The following is a 27,363-nucleotide window of genomic DNA, read 5'->3' as shown; positions in this document are numbered from 1 at the left end:
GTTGGGAGGGGCTAGGCATGAGTGTCTGATGTGACCATTCAATCTCTCAATTACAGGATCAAAGGAAGAGGAGTAAGGAGAGGAAGGTAGGGGAGGAAGGGAGGAAGTGTAGTGTATGGAGAAAGAGTCAGACTGAACACTGTGAGCTCAAAGTGTGACCTTAGTCTTTTATTGCAGGTCTCCAGAGTGCCTCTCCAACCTGTGAAGCCTCCTTAAATACCTGTGGTCCCAAGGGATTATGAGATCCCTTAGGACTCTGGGGAATAAGCCCTCTGGTGGTTGTACAGAGTAAATACAAGTCCACATATATAACAACACTCTCCCCCCAAAGTCAATAGTGTAACTATTTACAATGTGAGTCGATCTGGGGCCCTTCTTGCCCTGGTTGATCGTCTCGGTGTGAAAGCTGGTGTTGTTGAATCATTTGTTGGGCCCTCGCTTGGCTGCTGTGCAGCTGGTCTTGCTGGGCTGTCTGGTGTGTTGGGCCCTGCAGAGCTGCTGTGGATGATGGGTTCTGCTTTGTGGTCAACCGTGGTGCCGGTTGCTACTGGTGTGTATGTTGGGAGATCAAAAAGATAGGGTCCAAGGTGGGTTGCTCAGGGTAGTCCGTGAATCTGAGTTTGATTTGGTCCAAGTGTTTCCGGTGAATGAGTCCATTTGAAAGTTTGACCCGAAACACCCTGCTCCCCTCTTTGGCCACGACAGTGCCAGGAAGCCACTTGGGACCTTGTCCATAATTTAATACAAATACAGGATCAATCTTGTGTGACACATTTGCGCTATCATGGTATGCACTTTCTTGAAGCCGCCTGCTCTCTACCTGTTCATGTAGATCAGGGTGAACTAACGAGAGCCTTGTCTTAAGTGCTCTTTTCATGAGCAGGTCAGCAGATGTGATTCCAGTGAGTGAGTGTGGTCTCGTGCAGTAGCTAAGCAGGACTCGGGATAGGCGAGTCTGCAGTAAGTCTTCAGTTACCCTCTTCAAGCCTTGCTTGATGGTTTGCACTGCTATCTCTGCCTGACCATTGGAGGCTGGTTTAAATGGGGCAGATGTGACATGTTTGATCCCGTTACGGGTCATGTATTCTTTGAACTCAGCACTGGTAAAACATGGCCCGTTGTCGCTCACCAGGACATCGGGTAAGCCGTGTGTGGCAAACATGGCCCGCAGGCTTTCAGTGGTGGCAGTGGACGTGCTAGCTGACATTATCTCACGTTCAATCCACTTGGAGTATGTGTCTACAACCACAAGGAACATTTTACCCAAGAACGGGCCTACATAATCAACGTGTACCCTAGACCACGATTTGGAGGGCCAAGACCATAAACTTAGTGGCGCCTCCCTGGGTACATTGCTTAACTGCAAGCATGTATTACATCTGTGAACGCAGGACTCTAAGTCCGCATCGATACCGGGCCACCACACGTGGGATCTGGCTATTGCTTTCCTCATTACGGTGCCTGGATGGGTACTGTGGAGATCACTGATGAAGGTGTCTCTGCCCTTCTTGGGGACCACTACTCGATTGCCCCACAGAAGGCAGTCTGCCTGTATAGACATTTCATCTTTGCACCACTGGAACGGCTTTATCTCTTCCTGCATTTCCACTAGGGCACTGGACCAGCTCCCGTGAAGCACACAGCTTTTGACTAGAGATAATAAGGGGTCCTGGCTTGTCCAGGTTTTGATCTGCCGGGCAGTGACGGGTGATTGCTCACTCTCAAATGCTTCCATAACCATGGCTAGATCTGCGGGCTGCACCATTTCGACCCCTGTGGTGGACAAACATGGATGCGGGCCGATGCGTTGGTATTTATCCCTTTACTCTCGGAAAACAGGGACATAAGTGGCTTATGATCATTTTTCAATTCGAATTTTAGCTCAAACAGGTATTGATGCATTTTCTTTACCCCATAGATACACGCTAACGCTTCTTTTTCAATCATTCTGTAGGCTCTCTCAGCCTTAGACAGACTCCTGGATGCATAAGCAACCGATTGCAGTTTCCTGATTTCATTAGCTTGTTGCAATACACACCCGACGCCATATGACGACGCATCACATGCTAGGACCAAACGCTAACATGGATCATACAACACAAGCAATTTGTTTGAGTGTAACACTTTTCTCGCTTTTACAAAGGCATTTTCTTGGCTTTTGCCCCAAACCTATTCACCCCATTTTAGTAGTAAGACATGTAGTGGTTCTAGCAGGGTGCTGAGACCCGGTAAGAAGTTACCAAAGTAGTTCAAGTCCCAGAAACGACTGCAGCTCCGTCACGTTCTGTGCCCTCAGTGCATTCTCGATTGCCGTCCGCCGCAATCCTCCTTCCCAGGAACTCCACTTCAGGCACCAGGAAAACGCACTTTGAGCATTTTAACCTGAGCCTCACGCAGTTGAGTCGACTAAGAACCTCCTCCAGCTTCTGCAGGTGCTGGACTGTGACCTGTGACCAAGATGGTGTGCAGGACTGACTTCAGTAAACTTTCCATGTTTCTCTGGAATATCGACGCCGCTGAACGGATTCCAAACGGGCACCTGTTATAAACAAAAAGACCTTAGTGCATGTTGATGCAGGTGAGGGCCTTCGATGATTCCTCCAGTTACTGCATCATGTAGGCTGAAGTCAGATCCAGTTTCGTGAACATCTTTTCTCCCGCCAGCATTGCAAAGAGGTCATCAGCTTTTGGTAGTGGGTATTGGTCCTGCAGGGAGAAACGATTGATAGTTACTTTGTAATCGCCACAGATTCTGGTGGTGTCATCTCCCTTGAGGACTGGAACAATGGGACTGGCCCACTCACTGAACTCGATCGGTGAAATGATGCCCTCTCATTGCAGCCAGTCTAGCTCGATCTCTACCCTTTCTCTCATTATGTACGGTACTGCTCTCGCCTTGTGATGGATGGGTCGCGCCCCCGGAATTAGGTGGATCTGCACTTTTGCTCCTTGGAATTTCCCGATGCCTGGTTCGAACAGCAAAGGGAATTTGTTTAAGACCTGGGCTCACGAAGTGTCGTCAGCGGGCGATAGTGTTCTTTGAATTGGCATGAATGGAAACGATGATCACCCCCGCAGCGCCAACAAGGTGTTAATGGCCTTGCATTCATCACCCTTGATGGTGGACTCTGAGACATCTGCGGTCATGCAGCTGCAGGTATGTGTGACCTGCCCTGTATGTTACGATTTGAAAACAACATCACTTTGTTCACAGTACTTGTAGCAGCACTTGTGTGCTGAGAGATTTGCTTCGTATTGTCACTGGTGGCAATGAACACCTGGGCTATCGCAATGGCCTTACTCAAGGTTGGGGTCTCTACAGTCTAAAGTTTGTGATGTATGGTTTCGTGGCCAATGCCAAGTACGAAAAAGTCTCTGAGCATGTGCTCCAAATGTCCTTCAAATTCTCAATGTCCTGCAAGGCGTCTCAGCTCGGCGACATAACTCGTCACTTCCTGGCCTTCAGACCTTTTGTAGGTGTAGAACTGGTACCTCGCCATCAGAACGCTTTCCTTCGGGTTCAAATGCTCTCGGACCAGTGTACACAAATCGTCATACGATTTCTCCGTGGTTTTTGCTGGAGTGAGCAGATTCTTCATGAGGCCATACGTCGGTGCCTCACAGACGGTGAGGAGGATCGCTCTACATTTGGCAGCGCTCTCTTCCCCATCTAGTTCATTGGCCACGAAGTATTGGTCGAGTCGCTCCACAAAAGTTTCCCAATCATCTCCCTCCGAAAATTTCTCCAGGATGCCCACTGTTCTCTGCATCTTTGGGTTCGCTATCTGTATCTTGTCGCCAGTTGTTGAGTATGGAGAAAGAGTCAGACTGAACAAAGTAAAGTGTGACCTTCGTCTTTTCTTGCAGATCTCCAGAGTGCCTCTCCAACCTGTGAAGCCTTCTTAAGTACCTGTGCTCGCAAGGGATTATGAGATCCCTTGGGACTCTGGGGAATGAGCCCTCTGGTGGCTGTACAGAGTAAATACAACAGGAATATATAACAGGAAGGAAGGGGGGAAGGAAGAGAAAGAAAGGAGGGAAGGAAGAGAAAGGAAGGAGGGAAGGAAGAAAAAGGAAGGAAGAGAAAGGAAAGGAAAGGAAAGGAAGGAAGGAAGGAAAGACTTGCATTTCTATAGTGCTCTCACAACCTTGGGACATGCCAAAGCACTTTCAGACAATTAATTACTTTTTTTTTGGAGTGTGATCACTGTGGTAATGTCGGAAGCGCGTCAGCCAAATTACACACTGCAAGCTCCCACAAACAGCAATGAGATACTGGCCAGATAAATATCGTTTTTAGTGATGTTGTTGTGGGATAAATAATAGCCAGGACACCAAGGAGAACTGCCCTGTTCTTCCTTGAATAGTGTGCTGGGATCCAATAGACGGCACATCCGACAGTGCAGCGCTCCAACAGTACTGGGAGTGTCAGCCTAGATTATGTGCTGAAGTCCCTAGTGTGTGACTTGAACCCATGACTTTCTGACTCAGAGGTGAGAGTGCTGCTCACTGAGCCACGGCTGACACCTAAAAAGGTAATTTTCCTGCAGCAACTCTAGTTAATTAAAGGTGAGAGGGGGCAGAAGTATCTGTGGGTAATGACATTCCTTTCTCCTCGCAGTTGCTTCCATACCTGCAGACCAACCTGACGGGATTCAGACAGCTGGAGGTTCTCAATTTCCGCAACGGCAGTATCATAGTGAACAGTAAAATGAAGTTTGCCAAGTCCGTGCCGTACAATGTCACCCAAGCGGTCTACTGCGTCTTGGAAGACTTCTGCAACGCAGCCGCCCAGAAGAATAATCTGGAGATCGACAAATATTCTCTCGACGTGGAGCCAGGTAATGAGCAGCAACGGATACTGTCGCGAGCCGGAATTGTGAAAGGAGACAAAAAGGGAAGCAGACAAAACAGAGTGAAGGTCACTTATTTTAAATGTGATCATTCGGGAGCTTTAAAAGTTTAGGGGATAGAAATTCACCTCTGCCCAAAACGGGGCCCAACTATCATTTTTATCCATCGACATTCAGCTCTTCATGGGTTTTTTTCCCAGCGGGCGGAAGTGGGGGGCGGGGCGGAGTGTCTGCCGCTGTCAGTCATCAGCGTCGCGCTCATGCGTCACAACGTCCCTCCCCTTCAGTTAAAGGGGAGAGCCGATGCGAACTCTGCATTCATTTTAGTTTGTTCCACTGGGCCACCAGGGAGGGTTTCGGCTGGGCCAGCAGCCTGGTACCCAAGAGGGGGGGTGGGGGGTGCCAGGCTGCCTTTTGGCGGCCCGACCCCCGAACCCGCGGCCATAATTGTCGACCTGACCCGGCAGTCGGCCGACGAAACAAAAATGGCGTAGATGGCAGCGCCACCTCCCCTTTAAGGGCGGCCATGCCGCCATGTCACAGAGAGAGGGCGCCGACAGCAAAAGCTGCCGGAGGCACCGGCCTGCGTCAGCACCGCTCCCACGGGCAATTTCGCGAGGGGGTCCCCGCCTGATGGTAAGGGGTCGGCGCATGCACACCGAGTCGGGACGGTCCCAGACTCCGCTCCTGAGGAAGGGCGATTTACAAAATGGCGGCCCCTCCACGGAGAGTCAGCAGCCATTCTGCACAGCCCTGTGGCCGCTGCTTGCCGGCAGTCAGAGGCCTTATCGGAAGGGGCAATTTCGACCCCTGTGTGTCGATGTGCAGGAAACAAATAGACTGAGGTGCCACAAGTTACTATTAGTTAAACAGAGTGAATGCAGCAATGAGTGTAATGGTACCAGTCAAAGAATAAAATCAGGAATTCTGTCTAAAATAGTTTAGGAGAAGCAATGTATTCTGGGAGGTCCCAGTCATCGCCAACCTGCGAGACTGTTGAGACCATAATCAAAATCTCAAAATAGCAGTAACAAGTGCAGAGGGTTTTATTTCCCACCAGTGGTTCCATCACGGTGAAGACCATATATGGACGTGAAAAGTCACCAGACCCATAGCAATATATCTGCATGAGGCTGGCAACCCTCCAGCATTGGTCTGGAATCTCCAGGAATGGAAGAATGATCCCCAGGACACTGCTGTGAGCAAGCCAGGAGAAAAAAGTCATAGGGCCATTAAGTCAATTTTGTTTTATTTTCCTTGATCACTTTTGTTTATTCATTATAAAACTACTGGAGATGGGGGAAAAAGTTGTTTCACTAACAGTTAAAAAGCATCTAATCGGGCAATGAAGATTCAGTTTGCTTTCCAATTGGTATAGGAAGGTGGTGCACAGCGAGGATCGACATGTCTGGTGACCAATGGCGGCAACATGGGGGCGGGGCTGTTGGAGATCAGGTGTCATGTGATGATACCTCTAGGAACATGTCCAACCAGAGTTGGCGACCCTTATCTACACAATAGTGTCCAATAATGGCCCTGATTATAGTGTGAAGGGTGTTGTAATGTATGCACCCGTGAGTATGCTCACAAATTTATAGAGCTGTTAATTTAATGTTCCATTATTAATTTATGGTTTTTGGCACCCTTAAAGAAAAAAGGGCCACTTCATTTAAAGTTACTTTAAAATAGTTATAAGTGGCTTATCCAGTCACGTGATGTTCACAAGACTCAATAAAACCCCAGCCAGTTGGGTTCAGGGGATCCACGATGAGGCAGGTGGTTGAGAGCTAGGTGGATGAACTGTAATGTCATCATCATCATCATCATCATCATCATAGGCAGTCCCTCAGAATCGAGGAAGACTTGCTTCCACTCTTAGAATGAGTTCTTAGGTGGCTGAACAGTCCAATACGAGAGCCATAGTCCCTGCCACAGGTGGGGCAGATAGTCGTTGAGGGTAAGGGTGGGTGGGACTGGTTTGCCGCACGCTCTTTCCGCTGCCTGCGCTTGGTTTCTGCATGCTCTCGGCGATGAGACTCGAGGTGCTCAGCGCCCTCCCGGATGCACTTCCTTCACTTAGGGCGGTCTTTGGCCAGGGACTCCCAGGTGTCGGTGGGGATGTTGCACATTATCAGGGAGGCTTTGAGGGTGTCCTTGTAACGTTTCCTCTGCCCACCTTTGGCTCGCTTGCCGTGAAGGAGCTCCGAGTAGAGCGCTTGCTTTGGGAGTCTCGTGTCTGGCATGCGAACAATGTGGCCTGTCCAGAGGAGCTGATCAAGTGTGGTCAGTGCTTCGATGCTGTAATGTGTAGTATGATTGTTAAACCTTTTGCTAATAAACCAACTAGTTCTTAATAGCAATGTGTTGCTATGAATTCTTAAGCAAATACATTACAGGTGCGGAAATGCTAACTCAGTTGAAATGTTTAAATCAGTTGGACTAATCTGGAATCTGCTTTCAGCTGACCAAGCCGACACATGTAAGTTCCAGGCGTGCAATGAGTTCTCCGAGTGTCGAATGAACAGGCGGACAAGAGAAGCCCAGTGCGTGTGCTACCCTGGTTATGTCAGTGTGGACGGACTGCCCTGTCAGAGTGTCTGCAGCCTCAGACCAAACTATTGCCTCAACAACGGCAAATGCGAAATAGATCGAGAGAAGGGAGCTGTCTGCAGGTTTGTGACATGTGGGGGGGACGCGTGTCTATGTGCGAGTCCCAAGAAAAATGTACAAGTAAAGAAGGTTGTCCGGGTCTTAAAGGTGTCGGCTTCATGAAAGCCTGGAATCCTTTGGCACTGCCTTGTCCTGACCTGAGGTGAGGTAATACAGAAATGAGGAAGCATTTCTTCTCTCAGAGGGTTGTAAATCTGTGGAATTCGCTGCCTCAGAGAGCTGTGGAAGCCAGGACATTGAATAAATTTAAGACAGAAATAGATAGTTTCTTCAATGATAAGGGGATAAGGGGTTATGGGGAGCGGTCGGGGAAGTGGAGCTGAGTCCATGATCAGATCAGCCACGATCGTATTAAATGGCGGAGCAGGCTCGAGGGGCCGTATGGCCTACTCCTGCTCCTGTTTCTTATGTTCTTATGTTCAACCAAAAGATTTACCCCAGAGTAAAGCCCTCGGGCTGGATTTTCAGCTTTTAGGATTTCGGGGGCGTTAATGGCGGTGGGGCGGTCCTGATACTGCCTGTAAAAGGTTTGCGCCTCAATCAGCAAAATTGGGCCGCTGGGCCCTGAGTGTAGGGCAGAGCGATAAGGGAAGGGTTATACAACTCTCTTAGGGCACTAGGCCGGCTGAGCAAACGAAAATCCTGAGCTAAACAACCGTCCTCGGAGCGTTCTGAGAAGCGCCTGGGGGAGGAAAAAAAACACCAATAATTTAATATTTCCCAATACATAGCCCACATTACCACAACATAAATCGCAAAAAATAAAAGAAAAAACAATCACACTTACCCGAGGTGGACATTACTTCCCTCACTGCGGCCGCTACATGGCTGTCCTGCTTCTGCTCAAATCACTATCTGTGCTCGTGCTGATGACTGTTTTTTCCATTAACTCATTCTCTCATCTGTTCTAGTCTGTTCCTTCTTGCTCAATTCATCATCATATTTAATCTTTTGCTGATGACTCAGCTTATCATAAACTTTCTTCAGATTGCATGCCCTGTGCTCACAAACTTCGGTCCTCTTGTTCAATGGTTTTGTCATGTATTCAACCATCATTGTAACCCATGTATAAACTGACCTAAGTTGTACGCTGTGAGAACAATGATCACTAGGTGGTGAACTTATGGAAGACACTCCTAACCTGGACTTTCAGGTACAAAAGGGGAAGCTCCACCCACCTTCATCACTTGAGTGCTGGTGACTAAAGATTTGAGTCACAGAGTGATCTTCTCTCAAGTATGGGCCTCGTGTGCAGTTATACTGTACAGTAAGGACATATCATTGGCGACGAGAAACTGGGATTTAAACCACGCGAGCATGGCCACTAGCAGCACAGACGAGAGGTACTGTGTTGGTGATGATTGGGCCGATTTTATTGAGAGACTACAGCAAAGTTTCGTCACTAAGGAATGGCTGGGATAGGATTCGGCCGACAAACGCAGGGCTCATCTCCTGACGGTTTGTGGATCCAGGACGTACTCCCTGATGAAGGACCTTCTAGCGCCAGAGAAGCCGGCGGACAAGAGGTTTGAAGAGCTCAGTAAGTTAATCGGGGAACACCTCAAACCAGCGAGCAGCATGCACATGGCGAGACACTGGTTTTACACACACCAGCAGCGAGAAGGGCAAAGCGTTCCAGACTTCGTGGCAGATCTCCGGCGACTGGCGAGCCTATGTAAGTTCCCAGATGCATGCAGAGCGGAGATGCTGCGAGACTTTTTTATTGAGGGCATCGGGCACACTGGGGTTTTCAGGAAACTGATTGAGACCAAAGACTTGACCCTGGAGGCGGCCTTGATGGCCCAGACTTTTATCTCAGGGGAGGAAGAGACCAGAATGATGTTTGACAAAAATCTGGGCTCAAATGCAGCAAATGGACAGGGAGTCAACATTGTTAACGAGGCACACAGTTCTCCAGGCAGACAGGGGCAATATGACATGCCCCAACATGCAGTCGAACCCAGAGGGGGACTTCAACAGAGACAATGGCTAGCTGAACGGCGATTCACGCCATCGCAAGGGACAATACGGCCAGTAATGGGGCCATCTACACCTGTTAATGGTGCGTTTAAGGACAGTTACAGAGACAGTCAGAGACGATCGACTGGTAATGGACCCTTTGTTTCCAACAACGGCTCATGTTGGAGGTGTGGAGGCACACACCCAGCCAGAGCTTGCAGGTATTAGCAATATAACTGCAGAAATTGCAACATCAGCGGTCGCTTGGCACGTATGTGCAGGAAGCCTGCAGCCAGATTGATGTACGAGGAGGACGGGCCCGATGTAAGCTCTACCGGGCCAAATGGACACTGGGGGAAATCGCTGGAAGCTGAAGTTCAGTGAGCTCATGTGGAGCACGTATACAGTTCATACACCAGGACGCCATCGATAATGATGAAAGTGCTCCTCAATGGCATCCCAGTATCAATGGAGCTAGATACAGGGGCCAGTCAGTCCCTGATGAGTATCAAACCGTTAGAAAAGTTGTAGGCGTCCAAGGCCAGGAGGCCAAAATTATCGCCGATTGACGCACAGCTACGGACATACACAAAGCAGATCATTCCGGTGCTAGGCAGCGCCACGGTAGTCGTAACCCACAAAGATTCGGAGCACAGGTTGCCACTCTGGATTGTCCTAGGGACGGTCCCGCACTCCTGGGGAGGAGTTGGCTTGCTGTCATGAACTGGAAATGGAGCGATGTCAATGAAATTTCTTCTGTGGAGCGAGTATCATGCTCACAGGTCCTGGACAAATTTGACTCACTATTTCAACCCGGCATTGGCACTTTCATGGGGGCCAAGGTAGTGATTCACATAAACCCGGATGCCAGGCCAGTACACCACAAGGCCAGAGCGGTGCCGTATGTGATGCGGGAAAAGATAGAATGCGAATTGGACTGCCTGCTGAGGGAAGGCATCAGCTCGCCAGTCGAATTCAGTGACTCGGCGAGCCCGATTGTGCCGGTGCTCAAGGCGGATGGGTCGGTCAGGATATGTGGTGATTACAAGGCCACCATCAATCGGGTGTCACTCCAAGACCAGTACCCGCTACCGAGAGCGGAGGACCTCTTTGCGACGCTATCCGGTGGCAAACTTTTTTCAAAATTGGACCTGACCTCAGCTTACATGACCCAGGAGCTGGCGAGTGAGTTGAAGAAGCTGACCACCATCACAACACACAAGGGGTTGTTTGAGTACAACAGATGTCCGTTCGGGATTCGTTCAGCCGCCACGATCTTTCAACGAAATATGGAAAGCCTCCTCAAGTCGATTGCAAGGAAGGTGGTTTTTCAAGACAACATCCTCATCACGGGTCGCGATACTGAAGAACACCTCCACAACCTGGAGGAGGTGCTACACAGACTGGATCGGGTAGGGCTGTGGCAGAAAAAGGCGAAGTGCGTCTTCCTAGTTCCAGAGATATAATTCCTGGGGATGAGGGTAGCAGCAGACGGGATCAGACCTACTGCATCCAAGACGGAAGCAATCCAGAGAGCACCCAGACCCCGTAACACGATGGAGCTGCGTTCGTTCCTGGGGCTCCTGAACTATTTTGGTAACTTTCTTCCCAAATTCAGCACGCTGTTAGAGCCGTACACGTGCTCCTACGCAAAGGTCGCGAATGGGTCTGGGGGGACAGCCAGGAAAGGGCTTTTAATAGAGCACGCAATTTGTTATGTTCCAACAATCTGTTAACGCTATATGACCCATGTAAGAAACCTGTTTTAACGTGCGATGCGTCGTCCTATGGGGTCGGGTGTGTGTTGCAGCATGTTAATGCCAAGGGTCAGTTACAGCCGGTAGCTTATGCCTCCAGAAGTCTGTCCCAGGCATAAAGGGGCTACGGGATGGTAGAAAAGGAGGTGCTTGCATGTGTATATGCAGTTAAGAAAATGCACCAGTACCTGTTTGGCAGGAAATTTGAGCTGGAGACCAATCACAAACCCCTAACGTCCCTTTTGGCTGACAACAAGGCCATAAATGCAAACGCATCGGCCCACATACAGAGGTGGGCACTCACGTTAGCTGCCTATGACTACACAATTCGACACAGACCGGGCACCGAAAACTGCGCCGATGCACTCAGCAGGCTCCCACTAGCCACCACTGAGGGGGTTACCGAGCATGCTGCTGAGATGGTCATAGCTGTTGAAGCTTTCAAAAGCGAAGGCTCACCCGTGACAGCCCGTCAGATTAAAGTCTGGACAAATAGAGACCCGCTACGTATTTCTTTAGTCAAGAAATGTGTCCTGAATGGGGACTGGGCAGCCACGTATGGGGCATGCCCTGAGGAATTTAAACCATTTCACAGGCGCAGGGATGAACTCTCGATTCAGGCCGATTGCCTACTGTGGGGAAACCGTATAGTCATGCCCCAGATGGGCAGAGAGGTGTTCATCAGAGAACTCCACAATGAGCACCCGGGCATTGTCATGATGAAGGCAATTGCCAGGTCACACGTTTGGTGGCCAGGGATAGACACAGACTTGGAACTTTGTGTTCGCAAGTGCAACATGTGTGCCCAGCTAGGCAATGCGCCCAGGGAAGCCCCCCTTAGCCCTTGGTCCTGGCCCGCCAAGCCATAGTCACGCATCCATGTGGATTACGCAGGTCCTTTCATGAGAAAAATGTTTTTGGTTGTAGTACATGCCTACTCCAAATGGATCGGATGTGCCATTTTAAATTCAAGCACATCCTCTGCCACGGTAGAAAGTCTACGGGCAATGTTCACTGCCCATGGACGATTGGATGTCTTGGTCAGCGACAATGGCCCGTGCTTCACAAGCACTGAATTCCAGGACTTCATGACAGGCAATGGAATTAACCATGTTAGAACTGCACCGTTCAAGCCGGCCTCAAACGGCCAGGCGGAACGAGCAGTGCAGATAATCAAACAGGGGATGCTCAGAATCCATGGGGGTTCCCTATTAAGCCGCTTATCACACCTCCTGTTGCCTACAGATCCCGACCACACTCGCTCACAGGGGTTCCACCCGCTGAGCTGCTAATAGAAAGGACGCTCAAAACCAGGTTAGCCCTTATACACCCCACCATGAAAGAAATTGTCGAGAGCAGGCATCAGTCATAATGTGACTACCATGACAGGAATGCGAGGGCGCGAGGTATCAATGTCAATGACCCTGTCTTTGTGCTCAACTACGCTGCAGGGCCCAAATGGCTCGCAGGCACTGTGATTGCCAAAGAGGGGAATAGGATTCTGGTAGTTAAACTTACCAATGGACAAATCTGCCGCAAACATGTGGATCAAACAAAAAGGAGGTTCAGCAACCCCATAGAAGAAGCAGAGGAAGAACACGATATAGAGTTCACTCCACCACAGGTGACCGAACACCGGAACCAAAGGGAGGAGAGCCCAGTCACTGTAGGCAGTCCGGACTGTCCTGAGGCACCGCGAACAGCCAGCGCCCTACAACTGGAGCCCCAACTCAGGCGCTCTACAAGGGAATGTAAACCACCAGAGAGACTCAACCTGTGATCCCAATAAGACTTTGGGGGGGAGGTGATGTCATGTATTCAACCATCATTGTAACCCATGTATAAACTGACCTAAGTTGTACACTGTGAAACAGTGACCACTAGGTGGTGAACTTGTGGGAGACACTCCTAACCTGGACTTTCAGGTATAAAAGGGGAAGCTCCACCCACCTTCATCACTTGAGTGCTGGCTAATAAAGGTTAGAGTCACAGAGTGACCTTCTCTCAAGCATGGGCCTCGTGTGCATTTATACTTTACAGTAAGGACATATCAGGTTTGTTTCTGACTTCTTAGTATCCACCATCAACGGGGTAGTGAGAATCTTGGTTCTTTTATTTCTTTACGTGTCATGTGTGAGCAACACTTCCCACCTCTTACCTTGGAGGCTTCCAGCCCTGGTTTCTCCATCCATCAACATTCTTGGCCTTACTAGCTCCTCGTATCTCAACTCCAACTCCCACATCTCTTCCATTGCTAAAGCTGCCTCTAAGAAGCTTGGTTTCCTTGTGATACACATCTTGCCCCTAAACCACACTTAACCCTCCTAGTCTCTCCAAGACATGAAGATGGTCCCCATACCTGAGGGAGGGGGCTCCTCCAGCACATTTCTTACTCTCGAGGACACGAGAGAAAGCTGGTCAGCTGATGTATGATCCCCATTTCAGTCCTACGTGCTATTTATCCTCCGCTGCTGAAATTGAGGGGCGGAAGTTGCCCCTTTCCAGAAGGCCTGGCCGCCGAGTCTCCGCAGAGCGACCGCCATTTTGGATACTGCCCGTCCTCAGTTCTGGAGCGCAGTAGGGGACCGCCGTGCCTGTTTTCCTGCCACGATGTGCACGCGCCGACCTCTTATTGACCGGAGCCGACCCCTTCCCGAAATTGCCCCGTGGAAAATTTCCCCGTCTGCTGTTGGTACACTCTCTGTGGTTGGGTGGCACGGCCGCCCTTAAAGGGGAGGTGGCGCTGCCAGCGACTCCATGTTATTTTTTGTTGGCCAACGGCTAGGTCGGGCGGACAATTATGCCCCCGGGTTCGGCCGGGCCGCCAATTGGCAGCCTGCCACCCCATCTTTTTTTTATCCTGGGACCTCAAACTGCGGCACTCCTCAGCTCCCTCAGTCTTTCTTTCCTCCTCCTAAAACTGAGAATTGTTGTCACCTCATTGCTGCTTTCCAATTAACGCCATCTTCTCATGTGTCCTTTCGATCTTGGCGCTGCTCTGCATGATGGGTCTCGGGCCTTCCCCTGCTTTCCCAATTTTAAAATGTTCCAGCCAAGAATAAGCCTTGAATGAATAAGCTCACGACTTGGTGCTGTAGAGAGACATCATCACTCACCTTACTGCACATCACACCTTCAAGGGTAATAGTTTAAACAGAAACTGACAGGATAAAATCAAAAGCAGTAAATGTTAATTATTCTAAACAATTTGAAGTTCAAAATGGGTCCTGATGTTGACACTCCCTCTTTAATGTTGAATTTACAACAACAACTTGTATTTATTCTCATCTTTATCTTTAAATCCATCCATGGCCTCGCCCCTCCCAATCTCTGTAATCTCCTCCAGCCCCACAAACTCCCCCGAGATGTCTACACCCCTCTAATTCTGCCCCCCTGAGCATCCCTGATTATAATCGCTCAACCATTGGTGTCTGTGCCATCAGCTGCCTGGGCCCCAAGCTCTGGAACTCCCTCCCTAAACCTCTCCGCCTCTCTACCTCTCTTTCCTCCTTCAAGACGCTCCTTAAAACTTATCTTTTTGACCCGCCCTGATTTCTCCTTATGTGGCTCGATGTCAAATTTTTAAAAATCTCATATTCAATACTCCTGTGAAGCGCCTTGGGACATTTCACTACATTAAAGGCGTTAGAAAGAAGAAAAGTAAAAGTGGAGGGCAGAAAAACCCAAGGCAAAAAGGGCCACATTACAGCAAAATCCTAAAAGGACGAAATGTGTTAAAAAGACAAGCCTGAAGGCTCTGTGCCTCAATGCGAGGGAGTATTCGTAATAAGTTGGACGAATTAACTACGCAGGCAGCTATTAATGAATATGATGTAATTGGCATCACGGAGACATGGCTCCAGGGTGACCAAGGCTGGGATCTCAACATTCAGAGGTATTCAACATTCAGGAAGGATAGACAGAAAGGAAAAGGAGGTGGGGTAGCGTTGCTGGTTAAGGAGGAAATTAACACAATAGTAAGGAAGGACATCAGCTTGGATGATGTGGAATCGGTATGGGTGGAGCTACGGAATACTAAAGGGCAGAAAACGCTAGTGGGAGTTGTGTACAGACCACCAAACAGTAGTAGTGAGGTTGGGGACAGCATCAAACAAGAAATTAGGGAAGCGTGCAATAAAGGTACAGCAGTTATCATGGGCGACTTTAATCTACATATTGATTGGGCTAACCAAACTGGTAGCAATGCGGTGGAGGAGGATTTCCTGGAATGTATTAGGGATGGTTTTCTAGACCAATATGTCGAGGAACCAACTAGACGGCTGGCCATCCTAGACTGGGTGATGTGTAATGGGAAAGGACTAATTAGCAATCTTGTTGTGTAAGGCCCTTTGGGAAAGAGTGACCAGAATATGGTAGAATTCTTTATTAAGATGGAGGGTGACACAGTTAATTCAGAGACTAGGGTCCTGAACTTAAGGAAAGGTAACTTCGATGGTATGAGACGTGAATTGGCTAGAATAGATTGGCGAATGATACTTAAAGAGTTGACGGTGGATAGGCAATGGCAAACATTTAAAGATCACATGGATGAACTTCAACAATTGCACATCCTTGTCTGGAGTAAAAATAAAACGGGGAAGGTGGCTCAACCGTGGCTAACAGGGAAATTAAGGATAGTGTTAAATCCAAGAAAGAGGCATATAAATTGGCCAGAAAAAGTACCAAACCTGAGGACTGGGAGAATTTTATAATTCAGCAGAGGAGGACAAAGGGTTTAATTAGGAGGGGGAAAATAGAGTATGAGAGGAAGCTTGCTGGGAACATAAAAACTGACTGCAAAAGCTTCTATAGATATGTGAAGAGAAAAAGATTAGTGAAGACAAATGTAGGCCCCTTGCAGTCAGATTCAGGTGAATTTATAATAGGGAACAAAGAAATGGCAGACCAGTTGAACAAATACTTTGGTTCTGTCTTCACGAAGGAAGACACAAATAACCTTCTGGAAATACTAGGGGACCGAGGATCTAGTGAGAAGGAGGAACTGAAGGAAATCCTTATTAGGTGGGAAATTGTGTTAGATAAATTGATGGGATTGAAGGCCGATAAATCCCCGTGGCCTGATAGTCTGTATCCCAGAGTATTTAAGGAATGGCCCTAGAAATAGTGTATGCATTGGTGATCATTTTCCAACAGTCTATCGACTCTGGATCAGTTCCTATGGACTGGAGGGTAGCTAATGTAACACTACTTTTTAAGAAAGGAGGGAGAGAGAAAACAGGGAATTATAGACCGGTTAGCCTGACATCAGTAGTAGGAAAAATGTTGGAATCAATTAATAAAGATGAAATAGCAGCACATTTGAAAAGCAGTGACAGGATCGGTCCAAGTCAGCATGGATTTATGAAAGGGAAATCATGCTTGACAAATCTTCTAGAATGTTTGCAGACGACACTAAGCTGGGTGGCGGTGTGAGCTGTGAGGAGGATGCCAAGAGGCTGCAGGGTGACTTGGACAGGTTAGGCGAGTGGGCAAATGCATGGCAGATGCAGTATAATGTGGATAAATGTGAGGTTATCCACTTTGGTGGCAAAAACAGAGAGACAGACTATTATCTGAATGATGGCAGGTTAGGAAAAGGGAGGTGCAACGAGACTTGGATGTCATGGTACATCAGTCATTGAAAGTTGGCATGCAGGTACAGCAGGCGGTGAAGAAGGCAAATGGTATGTTGGCCTTCATAGCTAGGGGATTTGAGTATAGGAGCAGGGAGGTCTTACCGCAGTTGTATCGGGCCTTAGTGAGGCCTCACCTGGAATATTGTGTTCAGTTTTGGTCTCCTAATCTGAGGAAGGACGTTCTTGCTATTGAGGGAGTGCAGCGAAGGTTCACCAAACTGATTCCCGGGATGGCAGGACTGACATATGAGGAGAGACTGGATTCACTCGGCCTGTATTCACTGGAGTTTAGATGGATGTGAGGAGATTTCATAGAAATATATAAAATTCTGACGGAACTGCTCTTGCATCCTACTCCGTTCATCTACACTCACTGATTCCTTGTATTGTTGTCGATGTACAAAATTTTAAATAAATGACAATGCCCTCTGAACAGCACTTAATTACAATTGTTGACATTTACAGGAAGAATGTTCCCGATGTTGGGGAAGTCCAGAACCAGGGGGCATAGTCTAAGGATAAGGGGTAAGCCATTTAGGACTGAGATGAGGAGAAACTTCTTCACTCAGAGCGTTGTTAACCTGTGGAATTCCCTACCGCAGAGAGTTGTTAATGCCAGTTCATTGGATATATTCAAGAGGGAGTTAGATATGGCCCTTACGGCTAAAGGGATCAAGGGGTATGGAGAGAAAGCAGGAAAGGGGTATTGAGGTGAATGATCAGCCATGATCTTATTGAATGGTGGTACAGGCTCGAAGGGCCGAATGGCCTACTCCTGCACCTATTTTCTCTGTTTCTATATAAAAACAAGTTGTTTTTGTGATACAGTATAGCACCTTTCAGGGCCCAAGGTGCTTTTTACGCAGAAAGCTAACTCAATTTTTGATCATGTGACAGATGGGTCTCTTAACACTCAACTGGCGACACAGTATACTGTGCAATACCAATAAACAAAGCCACGTGGTACGTTGCCCCGATCCGAAGCCAGTTGTATACCTGGGCATGATTTATTTTCCAGAGGCAGGGCCTGTTTCAGCAGGCACTGCTAAACACCATGGTATTTTATCCAGATAATTCTCATTTTCTAAATTCCAGGTGCCACGTAGATTCTGACTGGGTGTATCGAGGTGAGCACTGCGCGGAGCTCGAGTCCGAGCCGCTAATTGCCATGGTTACCGTGGTGTCCATTTTTGGTTTGTTGCTCCTTGCTTCGTCTGCGACTCTCATCCTGCCAAAGATATTCCACAAACCGCCGAATAATTTACTGTAAGCCTTTTATTCAAAACTTTTTCCAAATTTTTCTTTCTTTCAAAGGCTTTTTTTTTTCCCCTTTCTCTTACATTTTGAAACTCTTTTTTTTCTTTTTCTAAGATTTTTTTTGATAAATGTTTGAGGAATTGGCAATGTGTTCTGTAACTTAGACACGTCTATGGCATCGAGAGCAAGGCGAGCGTTAATCCAGCCTTTGAACACGATGAGCCATGGGCAGTTGACTATCGACAACCAACGGACTCTTCCAGCATGCCTTGCTGTTCAAGCACCACCACTGCTGTTGCAGCACCCCCTCAAGAGTTAAAAGAAATGCTTGAACATGTAAACTTTAGCAAAGAGGTAACTGAATCAACTCTTTTTTTTTAAACTACACCTTTTTCTTTTTCTGCATTGACCATCATTATCATCATCATCATCATCATCATCATCATAGGCAGTCCCTTGGAATCGAGGAAGACTTGCTTCTACTCTTAAAATGAGTCCTTAGGTGGCTGAACAGTCCAATACGAGAACCACAGTCCCTGTCACGGATGGGACAGATTGTCATTGAGAGAAGAGAGTGGGTGGGACAGGTTTGCCGCACGCTCTTTCCGCAGCCTGCGCTTGATTTCTGCATGCTCTCGGCGATGGGACTCAAGGTGCTCAACGCCCTCCTGGATGCACTTCCTTCATTTAGGGCTGTCTTTGGCCAGGGATTCCCAACTCACTTTCAACTCTTCTTTCTTTTTCCTTTATTGAGTACTTTTTCCATTTTAAATCCATTGAAGTTATTTTTGCTTATCGTACAGACGGGATGGCATTGGACCCGAGTGCATGACGAGAACATCTTTAAGTCATGCCTCCAAAGTGACACTTAGTGACCTTTCTATAAAGCAGTGAGAGGCAGCTGTAGATTCACATTGAAAATAAATCCTCTAAACTGCTGCCAGACTTTGACACAAATTACTTAATTACCAAGTGCCGTACAAAACAAACACGAGTGTAGGCTATCTGAGAAAGAATAAATATCTCTTGTGCCAATCAGAGAAGGTTCACAAGGTTGATTCCTGAGATGAAGGGGTTGTCTTATGAAGAAAGGTTAAGCAGGTTGGACCTGTACTCATTGGAGTTTAGAAGACTGAGAGGTGATCTTATTGAAACATAGAAGATTCTGAGGGGGCTTGACAGGGTAGATGCAGAGAGGATGTTTCCCCTCATGGGGAAATCTAGAATTAGGGGGCATAGTTTCAGAAAAAGGGGTCGCCCATTTAAAACAGAAATGAGGAGGAATTTCTTCCCTGAGGTTCGTGAATCTTTGGAGTTCTCTTCCCCAGAGAGCTGTGGAGGCTGGGTCATTGAATATATTGAAGGTGGAGATAGACAGATTTTTGAAAGATAAGGGAATCAAAGTTTATGGGGATCTGGCGGGGAAATTGAACTGAGCACAAGATCAGATCAGCCATGGTCTTATTGAGTGGTGGAGCAGGGTCGAGGGGCCTTATATCTTATGTTCTTATGTTCCGTCTTTGTACTGAAGAACTTGACCAAAAAGCACAATTGTATAGGGCTTTGGTGAGACCACACTTGGAGCACTGTGCACAGTTTTGGTCTCCTTATCTGAGGAAGGATATACTTGCCTTAAAGGCGGCGCAACAAAGGTTTACAAGATTGCTTCCTGGGTTGTGAGGGTTGTCCTATGAGGAGAGATTGTGTAGATTGGGCCGATACGCTCTGGAGATTAGAAAAATGAGAGGTGATCACATTGAAACATACAAGATTCTGAGGGGGATTGACAGGGTAAACATAAAAACATAGAAAATAGGTGCAGGAGTAGGGCATTCGGCCCTTCGAGCCTGCACCGCCATTCAATGAGTTCATGGCTGAACATGCAACTTCAGTACCCCATTCCTGATTTCTCACCATACCCCTTGATCCCCTGAGTAGTAAGGACTACATCTAACTCCCTTTTGAATATATTTAGTGAATTGGCCTCAACAACTTTCTGTGGTAGAGAATTCCACAGGTTCACCACTCTCTGGGTGAAGAAGTTTCTCCTCATCTCGGTCCTAAATGGCTTACCCCTTATCCTTAGACTGTGACCCCTGCTTCTGGACTTCCCCAACACTGGGAACATTCTTCCTGCATCTAACCTGTCTAAACCTGTCAGAATTTTAAACGTTTCTATGAGATCCCCTCTCATTCTTCGGAACTCCAGTGAATACAAGCCTAGTTGATCCAGTCTTTCGTGATATGTCAGTCCCGCCATCCCAGGAATCAGTCTGGTGAACCTTCGCTGCACTCCCTCAATAGCAAGAATGTCCTTCCTCAAGTTAGGAGACCAAAACTGTACACAATACTCCAGGTGTGGCCTCACCAAGGCCCTGTACAACTGTAGTAACACCTCCTGCCACTGTACTCAAATCCCCTCGCTATGAAGGCCAACATGCCATTTGCCTTCTTAACTGCCTGCTGTACCTGCATGCCAATCTTCAATGACTGATGTACTATGACACCCAGGTCTCGTTGCACCTCCCCTTTTCCTAATCTGTCACCATTCAGATAATAGTCTGTCTCTCTGTTTTTACCACCAAAGTGGATAACCTCACATTTATCCACATTATACTTCATCTGCCATGCATTTTCCCACTCACCGAACCTATCCAAGTCACTCTGCAGCCTCATAGCATCCTCTTCGCAGCTCACACTGCCACCCCTTTAGTGTCATCCGCAAATTTGGAGAAACTACATTTAATCCCCTCATCTAAATCATTAATGTGCAATGTAAACAGCTGGGGCCCCAGCACAGAACCTTGCGGTACCCCACTCGTCACTGCCTGCCATTCTGAAAAGTACCCATTTCCGCCTACTCTTTGCTTCCTGTCTGCCAACCAGTTCTCAATCCACGTCAGTACACCACCCCCAATCCCATGTGCTTTAACTTTGCACATTAATCTCTTGTGTGGGACCTTGTCGAAAGCCTTTTGAAAGTCCAAATATACCACATCAACTGGTTCTCCCTTGTCCACTCTACTGGAAACATCCTCAAAAAATTCCGGAAGATTTGTCAAGCATGATTTCCCTTTCACAAATCCATGCTGACTTGGACCTATCATGTCACCTCTTTCCAAATGCGCTGCTATGACATCCTTAATAATTGATTCCATCATTTTACCCACTACTGATGTCAGGCTGACTGGTCTATAATTCCCTGTTTTCTCTCTCCCTTCTTTTTAAAAAAGTGGGGTTACATTGGCTACCCTCCACTCCATAGGAACTGATCCAGAGTCAATGGAATGTTGGAAAATGACTGTCAATGCATCCGCTATTTCCAAGGCCACCTCCTTACGTACTCTGGGTTGCAGTCCATCAGGCCCTGGGGATTTATCGGCCTTCAATCCCATCAATTTCCCCAACACAATTTCCCGACTAATAAGGATTTCCCTCAGTTCCTCCTTCTTACTAGACACTCTGACCCCTTTTATATCTGGAAGGTTGTTTGTGTCCTCTTTAGTGAATACCGAACCAAAGTACTTGTTCAATTGGTCTGCCATTTCTTTGTTCCCCATTATGACTTCCGCTGATTCTGACTGCAGGGGACCTACATTTGTCTTTACTAACCTTTTTCTCTTTACATATCTATAGAAGCTTTTTCAGTCTGTCTTAATGTTCCCTGCAAGCTTCCTCTTGTACTCTATTTTCCCTGCCCTAATCCAACCCTTTGTCCTTCTCTGCTGAGTTCTAAATTTCTCCCAGTGCCCCGATTCACTGCTATTTCTGGCCAATTTGTATGCCACTTCCTTGGCTTTAATACTAACCCTGATTTCCCTTGATAGCCACGGTTGAGCCACCTTCCCTTTTTTATTTTTACGCCAGACAGGGATGTACAATTGTTGTAGTTCATCCATGCAGTCTCTAAATGTCTGCCATTGCCCATCCACAGTCAACCCCTTAAGTATCATTCGCCAATCTATCCGAGCCAATTCACGCCTCATACCTTCAAAGTTACCCTTCTTTAAGTTCTGAACCACGGTCTCTGAATTAACTGTTTCATTCTCCATCCTAATGTAGAATTCCACCATATTATGGTCACTCTTCCCCAAGGGGCCTCGCACAACGAGATTGCTAATTAATCCTCTCTCATTACACAACACCCAGTCTAAGATGGCCTCCCCCCTAGTTGGTTCCTCAACATATTGGTCTAGAAAACCATCCCTTATGCACTCCAGGAAATCTAGGGTAGATGCTGAGAGGTTCTTTCCCCTGGCTGGAAAGTCCAGAACTAGGGGGCATAGTTTCAGGATAAGGGGTCAGCCATTTAAATCTGAGATGAGGAGGAATTTCTTCACTCAGAGTGTTGTGAATCTTTGGATTTCTCTACCCCAGAGAGCTGTGAATACTGAGTCATTGAGTATATTCAAGACAAAGATCGATAGATTTTTGGATATTAAGGGAATCAAGGGATATGGAGATCAGGTGGGAAAGTGGAGTTGAGGTAGATGATCAGCCATGATCTCATTGAATGGAGGAGCAAGCTCGAGGGGCCGAATGGCCTACTCCTGCTCATAATGCTTAGGTTCTTATGTTCTTGTTAACCGGTCATTCATTTTATTGGCTGTCTGTGGGTCGCTGTTGTACACACATTGCCTACATAACAACAGTGACTACATTTCAAAAGTAATTCATTGGTAATGAAGCACCTTGGGAAACCCTGAAGATGTACAAACATATGAAAAAGATCAGCTGGTGCAGTGAATCTATCCCATTCAGCCATGTTTCAACTAAGCGGTGTGAAGCCCAATACAATTTGGTAGGCGTTGAACGATTCAAAACCCAGGAAAACTGGAACCAGTACCAAACCATTTTTCCTAATCGTCGTAAATTTGTAAGAGAAAAGGTGTCAGTTTTTCTTTTTTCAAAATGCATTTGGGTGTACCTACTTTGTGCTGCCAACCATGTACACAACTGCAGTCCCATCTGTGATATATTTTTACAACATCACTAACAAAAACACTACACAAGATGGCTCCAACACAAAAACCTGTCGTCATGTGACTTTGTCACATGACCTTTTATTGTGATTCATCAGTAGTTGCATTACCACAGTAGTCTACTAGGTGGAGCAGTAGTCCACTAAGTTCTATTACACTTCTCCCTCCTTAATGAAGAAGTAATCATAACAAATTAATCATCATACACAACTTGCATGGTATACACATGACAAATTGTTTTGCCATATTTACAAATCAAAGTTAACCACTGGTTTTCTGTTTCGAAGAGGATACCTTTGAACAGCACTTTCCAAACTTGTTTTAGTACTTAGACTCATTCTAGGCTGATCCTGAGGAGAGTGTTTCTCCAAGGGCAACCCTTGATCTACATTTGAACTCTACAACTTCAGACTGTTTGTGTGCCTGACTCGGACTCGGACTTAAATTCTGACTTTCTCTTGGACTTGTTTCTAGTACATCTAATGTAGGATTTGCTACTGGTACTGTACTTGTAATAAGACTATCTGATGAGTCAGAAATAATCAAATCATTCCAACTTTCAACTCCACATCTGTAGGTAAAATATGATCAATGTGAACAAACCTAACCTTTCCATGATCAAACATCTTGACCAAATATGTGCGAGGGCCACATATCTTTACTATTCTTCCTGGTAACCACTTTAGCCATTTATGGTGATGGTTCTTCACTCTAACCTTCTGATCCAATTTCACACTTCTCTCTCTTTGCCTCTAACATAATTCTCTTTCTGCTTTGATTGTTTCTCTTCTACTGATTGTGCTAGGTTTGGCTTTAACAACAAGAACCTAGTTCATGGCTGTTGTTTGAGAAACAACTCTGCTGGTGTTCTAACAGTAGTTGTATGAGGAGTATTACAATACGTTAATTAGAAAATTTGCTAATTTGTGGTCCAACGACAACTGCCATTTCCTAGGATTTGGATCCAACATCTGGTTTATGAGGGCATGTTTTACAATTTGCACAGTGCGCTCTGCTGCACCATTTGAAACAGGGTGGTGCGATGGAACCTTGGTATATTTCACAACTGTTTCTGCTCATGAACTGTCCCATTATCACAATTTCTTCTGGGAGGCCAAATGAAGAAAACAATCTTTGCAAATTATCTCGTGTTATACTTGTTATTTTCCGCATCAGAAATACTTCTACCTACTTCGAATGGCTATTAATCACAATGAACAATTGCTGTCCTTCTAGCTCAGCAAAATCTACATGTAATCTTTGCCACACCCTGGGAGGCCATTTCCATGGCTGTAATAGTACTGATGGTGATTTCTTGCTTACCAATTTATATGTCATACACTGACTAATGATGTACTCTATATCTTTACCAAACCTGGCCACCATAAGTAACTGCGTGCAAAACGTTTGGTCAAGCACATTCCCAGGTGCTGGTCATGAAGATCTCCGAATAATTTGGACCTGAACTTATTTGGTATAACCACTCTTGCACCTCACATGATACAATCTTTATCCACTGACGATTCATTCCTACAAATGAAGAATGGATGAATATCTTCCTCTGTTACCTGGTTTGGCCAGCCATTTGCTATGCAGTCATACACCTTTGACATAACTGGGCCACATTTGGTTGCTCTACCAATCTCTTCAGCTGTGACTGGCAGTTCAGCAATGTATGAAAAATAGAACACTTCTATATTAGAGATGATGTTCTAATTTTCTCCTTGAGTGCGTATGGTACGGGACGTGGCTTGCAGTAAACTGGTCTAGCATCCTTCTACAGTCTGACACTCACCTTGAAGCCTTGGATCAGACTGCCTGTTTCGCAGAACACCACGGATACTGCTTGATGACGTCATCTTTCGATGCCAATTTCTTTTCTACACAAAAAATCTCACTCCAATCCAGCTTCAGTTATCCCAACCAATTTCTATCTATCAAGACAGGCTTGTCTCCTGCCACCACTATGAGAGGCAAGCTCTGAAACTGATCCTTGTATTTGTGTGCTGATACATCCTACCACAGGAATTTGCTCTCCTGAGTAGCCTCGCAGCTCTATCTTCAATTTTTCCAGTGGAAAATCACTCAACTTGTCGAGATATAGCGAATCCGGTACTACGCTCACGAATGCACCAGTGTCGATTTCCACAGGTATCCTGGTTCCTGCGACATCTATTTGGATAACGATACTTTGTGAATCGTTGTTAGATACCCTTGTACTCCTGATGACGTGAGTCTCCAGAACCTCCTCATCCTGTTGCTTCTCTTTGATGCGATGTAGGGTCTGGCGATTTCTATTCCAGCTTTGAACATCGGTTTACCCTTCAGTCAGCGCGCTTTCGCAAGATGCCCAGTTTTCTTGCAGAAGAAATATTCTCCCTTCACATATGGACACCTTTGAGCAATGTGTTGTTCCAGGCACTGATAGCATGACTTCAATGCTCTGTTACCTTGGCCAGTTGCTGAGATCTTGGGACCCAACTGCCTTTTTCTGTTAATCTGCAGGCAATTCACCTCGGTTGTCTGATGACTGGAAATGCTACAAAATTCTCAGAAATATTGGTCTGCCATGTTCATTGACATAGCTGTCTGACAAGCAAAATCAAAAGTCAAGTTACGGGTTGTCAACAACTTTCTTCTAATCGCTTCATTCTTCATCCCACAACCAAAGCGGTCGCACAAAGCTCGGTCCTGAAAATGTCCGAAATGACAGTGAATGGATAGCTTTTTTAAAGCTACAATGTACTCTCTGATATGCTCATCATTTAACTGATCTTGTATTCCAAAACGATAACTTTCAGCAATTTCCAGGGGCTCAGGACTGTAGTGCTGTCTCCGTCAATGGCATGACCTTTGGCTTGATGGGAACAAGCACATTTTTCAGGATTTCATTCACATCAGGGCCTGCTTCAGTCAAGAAAATAGCCCATTTTCGTTCTAAAACCACCCAGTTATGGTTTTCATCATCGGGGACTTCGACAATAGTGAAAAACATTTCTAGCCGCTTCACATACACTCCGAAAGTCACTCGGTCGCGATGGAACTTACCCAATGCCCTATTATTCCCATAGGTGCAGACATCCTCATTCTGGCAGTTCAGCGAAGTGTGCTTGTAATTTACCTTGGATTTTTAACTGTTCTGCAAAGCAAAGAAGCTCTCAAAGTCTCTCTGTCGGTTGGCTGGATCATCCACCAACAAAAATTTCAGCTAGGGAATCCGAAATCCTATCCTGGTGGCCAATGTGATATATTCTTACAACATCACTAACAAAGACACTACACAAGATGGCAACAATACAGAAACCTGTCATCATGTGATTGTCACATGACCCTTTGTTATACATCAGTAGTTGCATTACCACAGTAGTCCACTAGGTGCAGCAGTAGTCCACTAGGGGAGCTATAAATTACACCACCCCCATACAGTACCCTCTGACAGTTGTATTATTAGCAGTCAGTCACGAGAAGTCGGACAATTATCAGTCGATTCTGAAATGCCATAAAAAGCGGGATTATGGAATCAAATGAGCTGCATTTCAGGATACAAATGCCTAATGTATTAACAAACTCCCCTTTCCACTACTTTAATATGTGCAACAATAACTTTCAAATAATGCCTTATAGGTACACAATGTAATCCAGAAGCCATAGCACATCCAAGGTTACAATTAATTAGCTTGTGATGCTATATTACCCGCCAACGCCCCACCGCCTCCCTCCCCCCGACATTGAGACATTTTGGCAAGAAGAAAGTTCTTGGAGATAGGAACTGTTGGGTAGTCAAGGTAATATTTGTCCCTTCCTTTAGAGTTAAATCCATGCCTGAGGTTTCCAAATTTCACATAGTGAGCAAAGTCTTCTGTGTTAGGGAAAGTGTTACTAGAGAATTGGAAATAAACGCAAGCGATTTTGAAGAAATGTTGTTCTTGGGATGCGGGCAAAGAGGACGAGGCAGGGAAGGCCTCATTTATTTCCCATCCCTCGCTTCCCTAGCTGCCCTGCGAAGGTTGGGCATGTGTCTTGTGTTTGAAGGACTGAAGTCTGTGTGGTGATCGGGAATTCTAGGACTCTGGGCCATGAAGGAACGGTGATCTTGGTTCACGTTAGGATCGTGTGTAACTTTTAAAAATAAAGAACCAGCAATAATAAATGATAAATAAATCAATAAATCAATAAATAAAAAATAAAAAATAAAAAATCATTCAATAAATCAATAAATAAAAAATAAAAAGTTCCTACCTCACCTACC

At 46.4% G+C, this 27,363-nt stretch overlaps 1 protein-coding gene across 1 annotated transcript in view; it reads left to right on the top strand.

Moving 5' to 3' along the window:
* The window catches only part of LOC139273941 (interphotoreceptor matrix proteoglycan 1), a 128,995-nt gene extending 104,645 nt beyond the window's left edge, over nucleotides 1-24,350 (top strand). Inside the window, exons 20-24 of the mRNA XM_070891014.1 lie at nucleotides 4,622-4,841; nucleotides 7,315-7,525; nucleotides 17,971-18,141; nucleotides 18,297-18,486; nucleotides 24,291-24,350. Of these exons, the coding sequence (XP_070747115.1) occupies nucleotides 4,622-4,841; nucleotides 7,315-7,525; nucleotides 17,971-18,141; nucleotides 18,297-18,486; nucleotides 24,291-24,350 (852 nt within the window). The remainder of the gene's footprint in view (nucleotides 1-4,621; nucleotides 4,842-7,314; nucleotides 7,526-17,970; nucleotides 18,142-18,296; nucleotides 18,487-24,290) is intronic.
* The last annotated feature ends 3,013 nt before the right edge of the window (nucleotides 24,351-27,363 follow it).

The sequence above is a fragment of the Pristiophorus japonicus genome, chromosome 9 (assembly GCF_044704955.1).
Source record: "Pristiophorus japonicus isolate sPriJap1 chromosome 9, sPriJap1.hap1, whole genome shotgun sequence".
Taxonomy (NCBI): Eukaryota; Metazoa; Chordata; class Chondrichthyes; family Pristiophoridae; genus Pristiophorus; species Pristiophorus japonicus.
This window is presented reverse-complemented; position numbering and strand designations above follow the sequence as displayed.